Source organism: Echeneis naucrates, chromosome 10 (assembly GCF_900963305.1).
Source record: "Echeneis naucrates chromosome 10, fEcheNa1.1, whole genome shotgun sequence".
Classification (NCBI taxonomy): domain Eukaryota; kingdom Metazoa; phylum Chordata; class Actinopteri; order Carangiformes; family Echeneidae; genus Echeneis; species Echeneis naucrates.
In genome coordinates, this window is record NC_042520.1 from 16,135,680 (window position 1) to 16,150,372 (window position 14,693).

General features: G+C 39.8%; 1 protein-coding gene across 2 annotated transcripts; it reads left to right on the forward strand.

The window, feature by feature from the left end:
- The first annotated feature begins 152 nt into the window (after nt 1-152).
- On the forward strand, nt 153-10,944 carry anxa6 (annexin A6). Of its 2 annotated transcripts, none has more exons than XM_029511718.1 (26): nt 153-259; nt 410-552; nt 1,582-1,637; nt 3,787-3,871; nt 4,067-4,161; nt 4,273-4,386; nt 4,485-4,575; nt 4,668-4,747; nt 4,846-4,902; nt 5,306-5,399; nt 5,753-5,848; nt 5,939-5,997; nt 6,120-6,242; nt 6,323-6,381; nt 6,564-6,642; nt 7,267-7,348; nt 7,443-7,537; nt 7,729-7,842; nt 8,036-8,126; nt 8,204-8,283; nt 8,478-8,531; nt 8,633-8,726; nt 8,839-8,934; nt 9,012-9,070; nt 9,300-9,437; nt 10,643-10,944. In XM_029511718.1, exons 3-26 carry the CDS (start codon nt 1,635-1,637, stop codon nt 10,700-10,702), a joined length of 1,998 nt encoding a protein of 665 aa, XP_029367578.1. In that variant the 5' UTR covers nt 153-259; nt 410-552; nt 1,582-1,634; the 3' UTR covers nt 10,703-10,944. The 2 variants fall into 2 exon arrangements, with proteins under 2 accessions (XP_029367578.1, XP_029367579.1); XM_029511719.1 differs by having other exon boundaries at nt 9,300-9,422.
- The last annotated feature ends 3,749 nt before the right edge of the window (nt 10,945-14,693 follow it).

The following is a 14,693-nucleotide window of genomic DNA, read 5'->3' on the forward strand; positions in this document are numbered from 1 at the left end:
ACCAAGCTGGTGTCTCTCCCCCTTTAGGGGAGAGAATAGATGCCTGAAAGGCCATAAATAGATCAGACTGGCTCACATCCATGCGGCGACCTAACCTGTTAAAATCTCATTTGAAAAGTCTCTAATGACAAAGTTCAAAGGCAAAATTCCTGTGAAACTATCTTTCTCCGAGAACAACACGACTTTTAATGAATTCTAAGTGTTTTTATTTAAATAAATATGCGTTTGGTTCGTCTTTCTAGTAAAGGTGCTGCACAAAGTAAGTAAAAATGAGCGCAGTTCGAATCCAGCAGGTTTATCGGAAAGTGTATGTTTTACGATAAGACAGTGTATACCCACACCTCTCTCTCTCTCTCTCTCTCTCTCTCTCACACACACACACACACACACACACACACACACAACCTAGTGTAGCGGAGCACAGCTCGCTGCAGTCATTGCGTCACAGAGGACACGTAGCGGGACAGCTGGAGTCTGAGCGGAGCAGACCGGGACGGAGAAGAGACAGACGGGCCGATCTCACCCTGCACCGAAACCTCCTGAACACACAAGGTAACAATAATAATAATCATAATAATACTGATCATTATGATGATTATAATAATAGCCGATCTGCGTCTTCACACACTGATCCTCTGCGTCAGAGACAAACTGGACAAGTGCTGATGCTTCATTAATGGATGCGCCAATGAATTGCAGCAGCCAGCAATACACCCCAAATAATATTAAATATTTGATTAAATACAATTTTTGTGTAGTTTAGTTGGTTTCGTTTGTTTTTTCTTTGTGTGTGTGTGTGTGTGTGTGTGTGTGTGTTGGGGGGGTTGTCTCACAATAAAGCTTTAATTTACAAAAAAAAAACAAACAAACCCTAAAGTCAAAGGCCTGTGAAATGTGGGGTACAGAGCAAGGGTGTGGCTCTGTATATATAGAGGCCCAGTTCACCCAGACCTTCATTCTGACATCGAGGTAAACTGTGCATGCTATTTTTGGAGAGCTTCTCTTGTCCTTTAAACTAACAGTGCATTATTTAAACTATAGGTGGAGGTTTTTTTTCTTCTCTGTAAAAACATGCCTACATTTGTCAAGCATGCTTTCAATTTCATATTTCTGGAACCTCATGTCATTCATTCATTGTAACTCAAAACGGTCATTCTTAATATAGTAAGTGGAGAAGGGTTGAGCTCCTGTCTTCACAGCAGCAGTGCAGTTTGTCTGAATGGCTGCATTACAGGTTAGGGTGCTTTCCTGCCAGATTTAATGCAAATTCCATCCATCAGCATGTGATTTTAGGTGATTATGAGGCCAAGTCTCAACAGAAAATAGTGGGTGGTGTGCTGCTCTTCCTCAGAATTACAGCATGTAGCAATCAGTTTCCTGCCAGTCCTGAGACTGGACAGACCACCTTGGTTAGATCCACTCAGGAAAGGAAGATTCATCATCATCATCATTTTGCCTCATTGCAACACTTGTTTGAAGGCAGTGACACCATGACTAGGGCACCGATCTTTTGCAATGCTTCTCTCGAACACTGCATCAGCATTTCTCTCACTCTCTCTCTCTCTCTCTCTCTCTCTCTAGGCCTGAAACGATCGATTCCTGCTCAGTGTTGACACAGAAGACCAAATATAGACATGGTAAATAAACTGCATGTTTCTCCTTTTCCATGGTGCAAGTGTGCTGTGGAGTATATTGCACTGCTGACCTGATCCTGTGTCCGTGGAACATGGATGGCTTTGTGTGCCGCTGAATGAGGTGTGGACAGACTGAGGTCATTTTTCTGTCACCTGCCACCATGTGAGTCCTTCCCCGTCATAAAGGTAGCAGTGTAGGGTGTCCTTGTTACCTGCGGCGTCTGCACGTCTGATGGACACACCTGACAGCATCTCCCTAAAGTCAATGGCTGTGTAGAATAATTTAAGGCTTGTGGCAAGCATCCAGCTTTATTGCCTGAATCTCAAGTCACCTGTAACAGATCCTCCTAATACATTTTAACTCAATTTAGTGTTTTTTTCAATGTCACGCCTGTCATTAGAAATGTCGTTCGTTTGGTGAAGCCTGTTGCTAGGGGCTTGTATTTATGGGCCTGTTGCTATGTGGGTGAAACGCTCCAGCTGTCGTGAAGAGTGAAGGTTGTTGTAGTGAAGCTGAGGGTCTGAGCATATGTGCAGTGGACCCTCAGCAGGGTGGGACAGCAATTTGGCCGACCGCCTCAATGCAGCAGGAATCTCTCAGGCAGCAGCTGCAGCCTGAGCTTTCAGTCAGAAATCTTCTTATTTGCCACCGTAACAACTTTATAAAACCGCAACATCATACAGCAGGAGTTCAACAGGTATTCGCTAAAGTGTTAGCTTTAATGTCTTTTGTAGGAGCTTCATATTGCTTTGCATGTCTTATGAAGTTTGTTTGCATGGTCTACATTGTATATCAGACCCCTACAAGGAGAAGCGTGTTCTATGTGCAATCTGATTCCCTTCATTGGTGATCAGCCTCTGCCCTGCCTTTACACACATCTAGTGGCCACACACATGGCAGCAGTTTTACTGCTGATTGGCTGAGGGTGGGGCAGGTGTGAGTAGTCTGCTGCAGTAATAGCCCTTAGAGCTGAAAAATAGACTTTAGCAAAATAGCCAAAACATCTTCATCAGCACTTTGTTCTGTGAGTATTTTCAGAAAATGTGCTGTGAAATTCATGTTGATTTCTTTTCTTAATTTGCTTGTCTTTTGTCCATTTGCACATCCTCTCAACATTTTCCTGTTCATGCCACCTACCCAGTGTTTGTGAATGGTTACATATTTAGGCACTTCCAGGGGTTTAAGACAGAGGTTGTTTTTAATGCTGAGCTAAAAACACTAGTCTGTATTGAGAAGAGTAGATTTAGTGAAAACTGGAGTATGTTGAGCTCTCAAGGCCAAAGGAATTGGCTTCAGCTTCCAATGTAGTCTTCTGCCACTTCACTTCACCACTCACACTCTGCATGACGCCCTGTTGTTGGACACGGTACAAGGCTGATTCCCTGAGAAATCCAAGTGCATCATAACGTCTAACCTCACAAAAGATAATCTGTGAAGCAACAGGCACTTAGGTACAGTTAGATTTAGCATCAAAGTGCTACCATGCTCATGATGCCAAAACTAACACATTAGTGTTAATTAGCACTAAGAAAATTTTGCTAATATTTTAGTAAATATCTTTTCTGACCTGGTGACCACCAGGTCAAAAGCCATCATCGTCAAAGGTCAACGTAATAGTGGTGCTAGAGGAAAAGCCATTTGGTTTGATCATCTGGGGACCATTAATGTTTGTACCAAAATTCATGGCTGTCCATTAATCCTATATCAAGAATTACAAACTTATTCCCTAGAATAAAGCAATGTATGGCTTTAATTTAGTTTTTATTGTTTGTTTGTTTGTTGTTCTTTCTTACTTTCTTGTTCTTTCTGCCACATTTGTGGCTTTGCCTGTAAGACTTCCATGAGCTGTGGGTCGTAGCCTCACCAAAGTAACCGCAGCCCAGTTAGCTGCTGTTAGCAACAGTATGACACATAACCACAGTTTAAACTCTCTCCCCAAAAACATCCCACATGTCACTAGAAGTCCTGCTGCAGGCGGACTGGGGTATTCACTGCCTCCACAGAGATTCTGATAGAGACATGATGTGAATTTGTATTCCACAGTCAAGTATGAAAAAGTGAAATTTCCATGGACATCACTGTGCACTTTGTTAGTTGTCACACATTAAAATGTCTCACCTGTGAAAACACTTGAACTATTTTTTCTTGCAGGTGTTCAGAGGCACAATAACAGATGCTCCAAACTTTGATGCCACTGCTGATGCTGAAGCCCTTTACAATGCTATGAAAGGCATTGGTGAGTGAATGCCTCACTCCTCTGTGATTTTTGGCCACAGAGGCGCAAATGTCATCTTTCTACTTACCCTTTCATCGGCTGAACAACCAACCAAAGAACATCACCCAGCAGAAGTGACTTTAGTTTAGTTGGAGATCGCTTTCTGATTTGTAACTGAGATGGTGGGTGTTGAATTTGTTGCCCTGTGTTCCTCAGGTAGTGACAAAGAGGCCATCTTGGACCTAGTCACCTCAAGAAGCAATGCACAGAGGCAGGAGATAATTGCAGCATACAAGTCTAGCTTTGGAAAGGTACAATAATACAGTATATCTCACCATCCCATTTGGTACAGCAAAAACTTCATTTGCTCACTGGTGTCAAATAGTGATTTCTGAAACAGATACCACTGTTTTTTTTGCTAGGACCTGATTGATGATCTCAAGTATGAACTGACAGGCAAATTTGAGCGTCTCATTGTCAGCCTGATGAGAACTCCAGCCTACCATGATGCCAAAGAAATCCACGATGCCGTAAAAGTAAGAATTCATCTCTACAATTAGACTCTTTCTCACACTCCAGTCACATCCACTGAAACAGATGCAGCTTTGTGTTACATTTTCTGCTCTGCTTAAAGGGAGCTGGAACAGACGAGAGGTGCCTGATTGAAGTGCTGGCATCAAGAAACAACAAACAGATACATGACATGGTTGCAGCATACAGGGATGGTAAGGCCTGCCAGATGAGACTGCACTTTAAATAAGCAGATGATTTGTTTTTTCTGATAGCATGTTTATTTTATATATGTATTTGTGTGAAGCCTATGGCAGGGAGATAGAGGAGGATATAATCATGGACACTTCAGGTCACTTTAAGAAGATGCTGGTTGTTTTACTTCAGGTCAGTGATCATCAAATCACCAGTCAGTCCTGGCCACAGCACTGTTAAACGCTAACTGTTGTTCCCGTCCGGTGATGACCATGCTCTCGTGGTTTCAGGGGACCAGAGATGAGTCAGGTGTGGTGGACGCAGACTTGGTGGAGCAGGATGCACAAGTGAGGATTTGAATATATTTTGACTTTTAGAAAAGTGCTTGGGATTTTTGATTTCCCACATTTTTCATTTTCAAACAAACTGAACTTTTTAAAAGTGAGCTGTAACTTTAAACAAGAACAAAACCAAATTGAGTGAGGTAGTAACATTTTCTTTGGAAGGGACGCAGTGATGACAATTTAATGGCCCCATTTCAAACACCTGAAAGTTACCCATTATGAAATTTGTTGGGATGACAAAGATGGCGCTATAGATCAACACCATCATCCCTTTTGATGTGTCACTAGTTTTGACAAAATCTAACGAAAATCTAAAATCTGTCATGTAACATTAGGTCACCAATTATCGATGTTTAGCTTTTATTGAGAAGATGCTGTCTTCTTTTGCTTTCCTAACTCTGTGCAGGACCTGTACGCAGCAGGAGAAGAGCAGTGGGGAACCGACGAGGCCAAATTCATCATGATCCTGGGAAACCGCAGCATGACCCACCTCCGAATGGGTGAGCATAGCACTCAGTGAGGCATCCAAGACATTCACACCAGGAATGTTTGTCACTAAGGAGATAATGACGCTGTGAGAGTGAAGTGAAATCAGTGGTAGTTGAATTCAGCACAGTAACACTGCTCCACTGCTGTGCCCTACCAAGGGCTAGGTTGGTTGGTTTGTTTGTTTGTTCTAGGTAGAGTAGGGGAAAAGAAGGAATTCATGATAAATTGATTTCAATAGATGTTAGTCTATTTTGAGATTATAGTTTGTAAACAGCTATGAGCACTTTATTACTTTTACATGGCAACCCATACATCAGCATAACATTACATTACAAACACCATGTGACGTTGTCTTCATGTTCAGTTTTTGATGCATATGAGAAGATTGCAGAGACGTCCATTGAGGACAGCATCAAGAGCGAGCTGTCTGGAGATTTTGAGAGACTGATGTTGGCTGTTGGTAAGAAACACTGTGCACTTGACACACAGTGAGAGTACCAAACATCAAGCTGTCCCTTAATGTAGGACTCTTCTGATACTTCTGATACAGTCCAGTGCATAAGGAGTGTTCCCATGTTCTTTGCCAGGCGTCTGTACAAGTCAATGAAGGTAAACACTCAGTAACCATTCAGTCTGGTTCCAACTATGTAACACATTTGTCATCTCCACTGAAATTGGTTAGGACTATGGCCGCATTACCCAGACCCTCAACCCTTCTTCTCCATTTCCAGGGTCTTGGTACAGCTGACAACACCCTGATAAGGATCATGATTTGTCGCTCTGAAATAGACATGTTGGACATTCGAGAATGCTTTCGTCTCAGATACGAGAAATCTCTTTATAACATGATTAAGGTGAGAAAAGAACTTTCAAGATTCACTCTTAGAATTACACAATATTTGAGGCTAATTTGATGTATGTTTAAACGTATCAGGACGACACATCCGGGGATTACAAGAGGACTCTGCTTGAACTGTGCGGAGGGGATGATGAGTAAGTTGGTTATGGCTGCAGGCAACAGCAGCAACTTGATGGGGGTGCTAAAGCTCTATCATCAGGAGTTATTGTTCCTTGGAAAAATATAGCTCCAAAAATGTTGAAATATACCCACCATGTACTGCTTGAAGTTTTGGCTTTGCTGAATATGCTGTGTTGTGTCAAACTGGTCATTACAGCTTAGCTGGAGAGTTCTTCCCTGAAGCTGCTCAGATAGCCTACAAGATGTGGGAATTAAGTGCCATGACCAAAGTCCAGGTTTGGGCCCCCATTTGCTCTCACTTTAGATGTGCCATTGCATGTTTGGCTTTGCAGCAGCATGCATCATAATTATCCCCTGGCCCTGCAGTGATCCGCGTGCTGATGATAACACTGGCGCAGTGAGTGCACAGCAAAGGCTTTGTCCAATAATGGATAAGAACAGAATGCAGTTCACCTAAATACAAATAGTTTTTGTTATAGTATGCTCCCAAAGCCACCGTTGGACTTTGAGATGGTGAAGGTCAAAAAGATCTCAGCATTGTTGGCAACAAAAGGCTTCTCACAAACTTCAGTTTTGTTTCAGCCTACCCACGTTTTCGATGTAGGTGGTGACATGGCTTCCAACCTCAAGAGGGCACACTCCCCATAAAATCTCACATGATTATCTCAAAACATAATGCTGAGTTCATGTGTCAGAATTATTATAATCTGATAATTTGGCTTAATTTCTGATAAAAATGTTAGTTTTGTATGCATTGCTTGTTAACCGCTTACAGATCTGGTAACTTTGAATAAAAGATAACAGAGTTTGCATCACAAATCTGCCACTTCACATCGTATTTGGGTGTATGTTTAAAAAGTGATCTCATTCTTCTAATTTTGTCTTTTCCTCAACTTCAGCTGAGGCCAACAGTCCGCCCTGCAGCTGATTTTGATCCTGCTGCTGATGCACAAGCACTGAGGAAAGCTATGAAGGGATTTGGTGTGCAACGCTGAAATCTACAGCACATTCATACTTCCACTAAAATGTTACGAAGCATGTTTTACATCTGCTCTTACCACTTTCTGGACCGCAGGAACAGATGAAGACGCAATAATTGAAATTATTGCAAAGAGAAGCAATGCCCAGAGGCAAGAGATCAGACAGGCTTTCAAATCACTACTGGGAAGGGTAAGAAAGATGAATAATTGAAAATGAACCAAAAACTGAAAAAAATGAAACTGCAACTTACTCTTACTTGGCACCTTGTCGTTTTTTAATGCACCGCTATAAATGTTAGTAATAAACTGTTGAAAAGCCTCATTGGTTGTTTGCTTCAAAATCTTTCCTGTAACAACTCAGTATGTTTGATCTTCTCTCAGGATCTAATGAAGGATCTGAAATCGGAACTCTCAAAGAACTTAGAGAGGCTGATCATTGGTCTTATGTTGACCCCTGCAGAGTTTGATGCCAAAATGATGAGGAAGGCGATGGAGGTACGTTTCATCCAAAACACCAAACACTGAAAGTATACAGGAGTGAAATCACTTTTGTAGAGCCCAGACCCATCCTTTACTATGAGCAGACAGTATCTGGATGTTTTTGTTCAGGTTTTTTTTTATTTTTTTTAGGTGAAGCTCTTATCTTTTTTTTATGCTGAAATCTCACTTTGGGAACTCATTGTAACAGGGGGCTGGAACAGATGAACATGCTCTGATCGAGATCCTGGTCACCAGGAGCAACGAGGAGATACAAGCCATGTGTGCTGCCTATGAGAATGGTGAGTGTTAATACAAACACGGCTTTAATGTCACTTTATTTTAGAGAATCTTCAAAATGCAATATTTCATATGACAGCATACAAGAAGTCTCTGGAGGCAGCCATTCAGTCAGACACATCAGGCCACTTCTGCCGCATCCTTGTTTCTCTCGTGCAGGTAATGTCTATCATCATGAGAACTTAAGACTGTGTTTAATTTCCAAGTTCACTCACTGGTTGCAGAGCCAAAAAGGTCACTGTAAGCATCTCTAGTTTTCTCTCACTATTACTTACTGAAGAAAAACGAACTGCTGTCAGTGAGCTACTCGCACATAAAAGAAGTTGTGCATTATTAAAATTAACCTTCATTAGGGTGCAAGAGAGGTCGGCCCTGCGGACATGGAAAGAGCAAATGAAGATGCTCAGGTAATTTAATGTTATGAGTGAAATATTTTGCTCTGGTCAAAAGATCAAACAGAAGAAAAGGGTTGAATGGCTGTTCCTGTTGTCACTCATTGTCTTTTAAGGAACTAGCTGATGCATGCAATGCAGATTCTGATGACATGGAGATGAAGTTCATGAGTATTCTGTGCACCAGAAGCTTCCCCCATCTGCGGAAAGGTGATGTATATAATTATCCACAAATTAAAAAATAATCATAATAAAAACACCAATAATAATAATGTATGCATGTATCTGTGTGTATAACTGATCATGCTCATTCTCCTTACAGTCTTCCAGGAGTTTGTCAAATGTAGCAATAAGGACATTGAACAAATCATCAAAAAAGAAATGTCAGGAGATGTGAAAAATGCCTTTTATGCAATTGGTAATGACCAATGACACTTTCATTTCTCGGCGTGTCATTGTTCATATTGCTGACAGTGTTCATTCTTTTTGTTGCAGTTCGCAGTGTTAAGAATCAGCCGTCTTACTTTGCAGACCGTTTGTACAAAGCAATGAAGGTATTTGTTGATATTGCTTTAGTTTGGTGTTACAGTTGTAGCTTCAGGCCTGCACTGCATCCCCTAGGCCTTGGATCCCAAGTAAAGACGTAATTTTTAATGCACGCAATGGCTTATTTTTTGTGTTATTCGAGGCACTCTTTTAGTATTAATGCTGTCAAGCAGTCTCAGTAGCAGCTCTTCTCACTGTATCAGAATAAAACAAAGGATCTCTTGAACTTTCTCACAGGGCCTTGGCACAGATGACAGAGCACTAATTCGCATCATGGTGTCGCGCAGTGAGATTGACCTTTTCAACATTCGTAAAGAGTTCAAGGAAACACATGATGCCTCCCTCCATGAATTCATCCAGGTAGAAACTATGATTGTAAGTTGGAGACTTTGTCAACTAACACTCCTGCTTGGTTTGTGTTGTTTTTGTGTCATTGGGTTTGTGTCTCTGTGGGGTTTGTCTGCTTTTGTCAAAGTTCTTTAATTGTGGCAATCTTTTGCTCATCCTCCTGCTGTTGCTGTGGTGGGCCAGTGGCGTACTGTATAATCTATAAAAAAATATAGCGTAATCTATGGTTTCCTGCGGTGGACTATGGATCTGTGACCACTAAACAGCTGTTTAGGGATTTCCCAGGCATGCTTCAACTTCCTCTCTATATCCTGTGTGATTGGCTGACAGCCGCACTGACAGGAAGTACCCAGAACCAGTTCTATAATAATTTGCAAATAAAATTACCATGACACCAGTACAACACAAATAAATAGGGTACCCTACCGCAACAGGAACAATTACATACTGTTATATCCAAAGTGTGCATTCAGTGTTGTTATGGTGTTTTATACATTAACATTTTTTGAAGTAATGTAGTTCTGTCTTACAAGACAGTGTGTTAAAGTGCACATGTTAAGGTTGACAACAGGCCAATATGTCAAATACAATTGATAAATCGTCAATTTCAAGTAAATGCACAGAAAATCTATCACAGATCAAACTAGTGCTTTAAAAAAGTTACATAAAAAAAAAACTGACTGACATTGACAATTAGCTCAGTTAGCTTTGGTCAGGCTGCTCTTTCTTATGTTTTACACTATTCTGTTGCCATCTTTTATGCTAAGCTAACCAGCTGCTGTGTGCCGTTTCATATATACCGTACAGACTTGAGAGTTGTATTGATCCTCTTGTCTACTCTAACCAAGAAGAAAGCCTAATTTGCCAAAATGAGGAACTATTCCTTGAAAATGAGATGTTTTATATAATTGTGATGACCATTATAAAGATAGAAATCGCTGTCTGTGAGTCTCTGATATAAAGGGTAATTCCACTCTTAACTCATTTGTTGACTTTAACTGACTTGAGTTCTGCTTGTGTCCCGATGACTCTCATTAATTCAATGTGAGTGGAAAATCAACTGAGTTTTGCTGTGGTGTGAGTGAGTGGAGAGAGAAGTAAACCCAGCTGTCCGCTTTAAGCTGCAGGATGACCAAATGTCAGCAGGCATAAAGGTGATGACCACTTCATTTTCCATGAATTCAAATTCCACTTGCATGTGTTTTTTTTTTTTCTTCCACTCCACTGTTCAGGGTGACACCTCAGGAGACTATCGTAAAACCCTGCTGGTGCTCTGCGGAGGAGAAGATTAGACTCGTCACATCCCTGCAGCTTTGTTCACAGACTTCAGCGACAAACCACGAGACAAAAACGATCGCAGAACGAAACTGTGGTTAACGTCTGTCTCTATTGTCAGTGTTCCTACTGCTGCCACTCCTCAGCCAAACCAAGTCACCTCTGACCTCCCAGCCTTCCTAAGCCAGTCTTTTCCGCTCACAGTTGATTGTCCAGCCTGTCTGGATGACGTCTTTCTCCTTTTTTTTTTTTTTTCTTTTTTTTTATAAGTCATATGTAACATGATGTCCGCTTTAGTGTACAAAGATTCACATGCACTACATATTTGAGAATAATAAGTGCTGAAGCAGTGCCTTTAGATTATTGTGGTTTTACATAATCGGACACATCTGAATTAAATAAATTAAAAAGTGATGTCTTTTCTCTTTCTTCCTACATTTTTTACATATAAAAACACAGGTTAGACTGTTGTCAGGAACACCTCTGCTCTGCTTAATCACATCTTAACACGCTAAAGACATAACATCACTTCCTTAGCCACTTCTCTACCTACCATGGTTGACATTGACATCTATACTATACTATATACTTATAGCAAACACAGATCAGATATATTATTTACACTCATTGCAGCAGCATTACTCTTTGGTCCGTGTGTCTCAGTTGTACTTGTATACTTATCAAAGAAAAGAAAAGGTAAAAGACAGCTGTCGGTGTCTCAGTTCATTGCGTATGTGTATGTGCAGCTGTTGTCGGGCCATCTTTGAGTTAAAAGAGGAAAGAAGAAAAAAGACGTATGTGGTGAGGAAATCCCCTGCTGCACGCCAAAATCCTAGGCAACAAATAGTCTGCAGCAGTCTGCCACACTCTGCTTTTAATGGCACACCCAGCCTGAAATTGCTTAATTTGCTGATAATTACAAAAGATAAGGTGATTACTTCAATAACACATTGTTAGTAGGCAGTTGATGTCAAAATATATACTTCTTTGAATTTCCATTTTAATAGGAGGGGAACTTTGTGCAGTGTCGTTCAGAACAGCTTCTACAGCATGAATTAAACAAACTGTATTTTACATCTTGCAAAGGTGTTTGTCCTCAGAGATTTATTAGTATTGCTTCAGGCTTTGACTTTTTTTTTTAAATCTGTAGTTTCCATGATTACTGCAGCACCATGATGTGATTGTGCAAACTGGGCCATACACTTTATTGCATTTACTTTGTTGTACACACTGTAGTATGTAACATATTATATATTAGAGTGAATCTTTACATGTTTGCTGCATGCTGTGCTTGTCACGTCATGCGACATACATTATGTGGCCTCCTTGATTTTCTAGTCCACCAACATAGAGCGATGTGAGAAGTGCAGTGCACATGCTGAGTTAATATGCAAAAATGAATTATAATCTCTCTCTCTATCTCTCTTTCGTTTGATGTTGTTCACATGTTGTGTTACTCAGTAAGGCACCACACAGCTGGACACACACCAGGTTCTGTTAAGGCTGGGCATACAGTATAGGCCATTTTACTGGGTTATGGGAATTCCCCAAGTCTCACAGTGAAATTGCTTCCCCCCCTATTCACCAGTTTCCTTAAAAAGGGCCTCCAAAAGCTGACACCGAATGTGTGGGTGAGTTGTTGTTTATTTGTTTTAAGTAATAACATTAACAATGGGTTAAAATATTTTTGAGTTTTAAATAGGGTGAGTGCTGTCCGCTGTTTGGAAGGTAAATGTAATAGTTAAAACATTTATTCTTGCTCGAAATGCTTGAATGCCAATAGCTTTGTTGTGTAATATTTACCAGCTGCAGGGAGCTGTTCATTACGGAGCAAATTAAATTTAAGTAAATTGCTGTATATCATAAGTTAGAACTTGGTCAACATTTCTTTGTTTTTAATTTAATATAATATTTACATTTAATTTTAGAATTGCCTTTTCTATTCATAATAGAAATATAACCAAATTCTTTATATAAAGACCTTTATATTGAAAATATATATATATATGTAAAATAACAAGCTGTTGTTTTAAAAGAGGATTTCCTTATTGTTAGTATAAATTTTATAAATTAGACTGTAAGACAATGACTTGACAATGAGGACCACTGTTTTTTCCCCTTTGCTTTTAAAAATGATTCAAAGAGCCTGTTAAAGTTTAAATTGAAGCATATCTGTCCGCTGCACATGATTTGCATAACATTAGAGAATGAGGATGTCCCTGATCTAAGCCCTAAAGAGGACAGCTGCAGTCACTAGTTGGCTAACAAAAGGACATTTTGTATTTATCAGCACAGAGCTAATGACTATCAGCTGCTGATTTCTGCTTTCTGCTGGGAGATGGGAAACTGGACCTTCCTTGTGTCTATGCAAGATGAGGCTCATACTTGTGTCAGTCTGATGATTAGCCTCTCTCATATGTCATCTGTTCACTCTCCTGTCATTGTGCAATGAGGCAAATGTTTTAAAACGTTTTAGAAAAGCTGATTGCTGGAGAAAACAAAGCGTTCAATTTTCTGGGCAGCAAGGCTAAAAGATCGGCAGCATTTCCTGTATCCTCGGGCCTTTGTTTATTTTGCTGGCAAGCGCAAACTCACCAGCCTGATTATTATTTTAGCCCATAACAGCAGCCTGAAGCGGAAATATTGTGCACTTATAAACAAGGACAAGGTGTTTGGAGACTGAGGAAAAAACAATGTCTGATTGTGTGATCCATATGAGTGGTATGTTTGCTTTTTCCTGTAGCCAAACACTCTCTGGGGAACACATTATTTCACCAGGCTGTTTTGGTCACTGCTTATATACCCTAAGGTCTGAAATGTTATTGCCAGCTATTAGATGTGAACTCACTTGATGCATGTGACGTAGCAGTTGAAATCCAAATTGATTTAAGTGGCATTTTGATGTATTACAACTGTTTGATTTTCAAACAAAGCACTAAAAGCACACTCAGACATTAATTCATACAGATTTCACATACTTCATATCAATTACTTTTCAATTACTTTTTTATTACAGTGGAGACATCATAGACAAATGATTGTGAAACCTTATGTATTTAAAATTTTTAAAAGTTGTTAGTAAACTGGTTTCTCTATCAGAGTATTTTTAACAATGAGCCTCTCCCACTAGTTCAGTATTACGGTTCCTTTGGCCTTACAGGAAGCAGTATTGGTGGTTATATGAAGTGTCCAACAAAGATGTGAGTCTGATTAGGTCTGGAAATTATTTTACATGATGGTTCACGTAAATATTTTGAATCAGTAGTGTTGACCCATTGGAGAAGTGTATGCATATACTCAATTATGCAAATCATCCAGTAAGGATTATGTATAATAATACATGATGGTTTGTGGCCACATGTTAAAGTTTAAATTGAAGAACGGCCTTGAGAAATTGAACTCTCGGGGCAAGGGAAAAAAACGATTCATGTTTGGTCAGTCATGGCCTGCAATAAATTCTAACAATTTAGTTCTATAAATTCTAATAATGTTTACTGGTGTATCACTGTATGTGCCATAGAGCTGCTTCACCACTTCCCCTGACTCCTAATGCATGAAAAAAAAGAAAAGTTGTATTTGTTTCACCACTGCTATGCTATCTATCTGAACATAAAACTAAATACCATGGAGTCTGATATGTTGGGTCAGTAAACCACATATAAGTCATGTAATGCATTTAACTGCAGATAAGAACATTATAAGAAAAAGAACACCTTTGCTAAAATGCCAAGACATGTATTTTGGATTGATAATTTTATCAACATTTTATTGTTTTGCCTACACGAAACATTTTTAAACTAAATGAGTACTTTAGAGTATTTTACTGGAGAAATTTAGACAATGAACCATACAGTTAATTGTGAATGCACGTTTTAGAAAATGGTAGACTTATAATTTACACTTAATGCAGATTTCAGGAAAAAAAAAATCAGAAAAGATGATTTGTAAATTAATCAAACAAATAACCAACCCAAAATTCATCAGTAACTATTTTGATAATTACTTTTT

Coding starts and splice junctions, on each gene's coding strand:
- anxa6 (XM_029511718.1), top strand. Junction 5,849..5,938: donor GAGACTGATGTTGGCTGTTG/GTAAGAAACACT, acceptor CTTCTGATACAG/TCCAGTGCATAAGGAGTGTT. Junction 8,727..8,838: donor CTTCCCCCATCTGCGGAAAG/GTGATGTATATA, acceptor TTCTCCTTACAG/TCTTCCAGGAGTTTGTCAAA.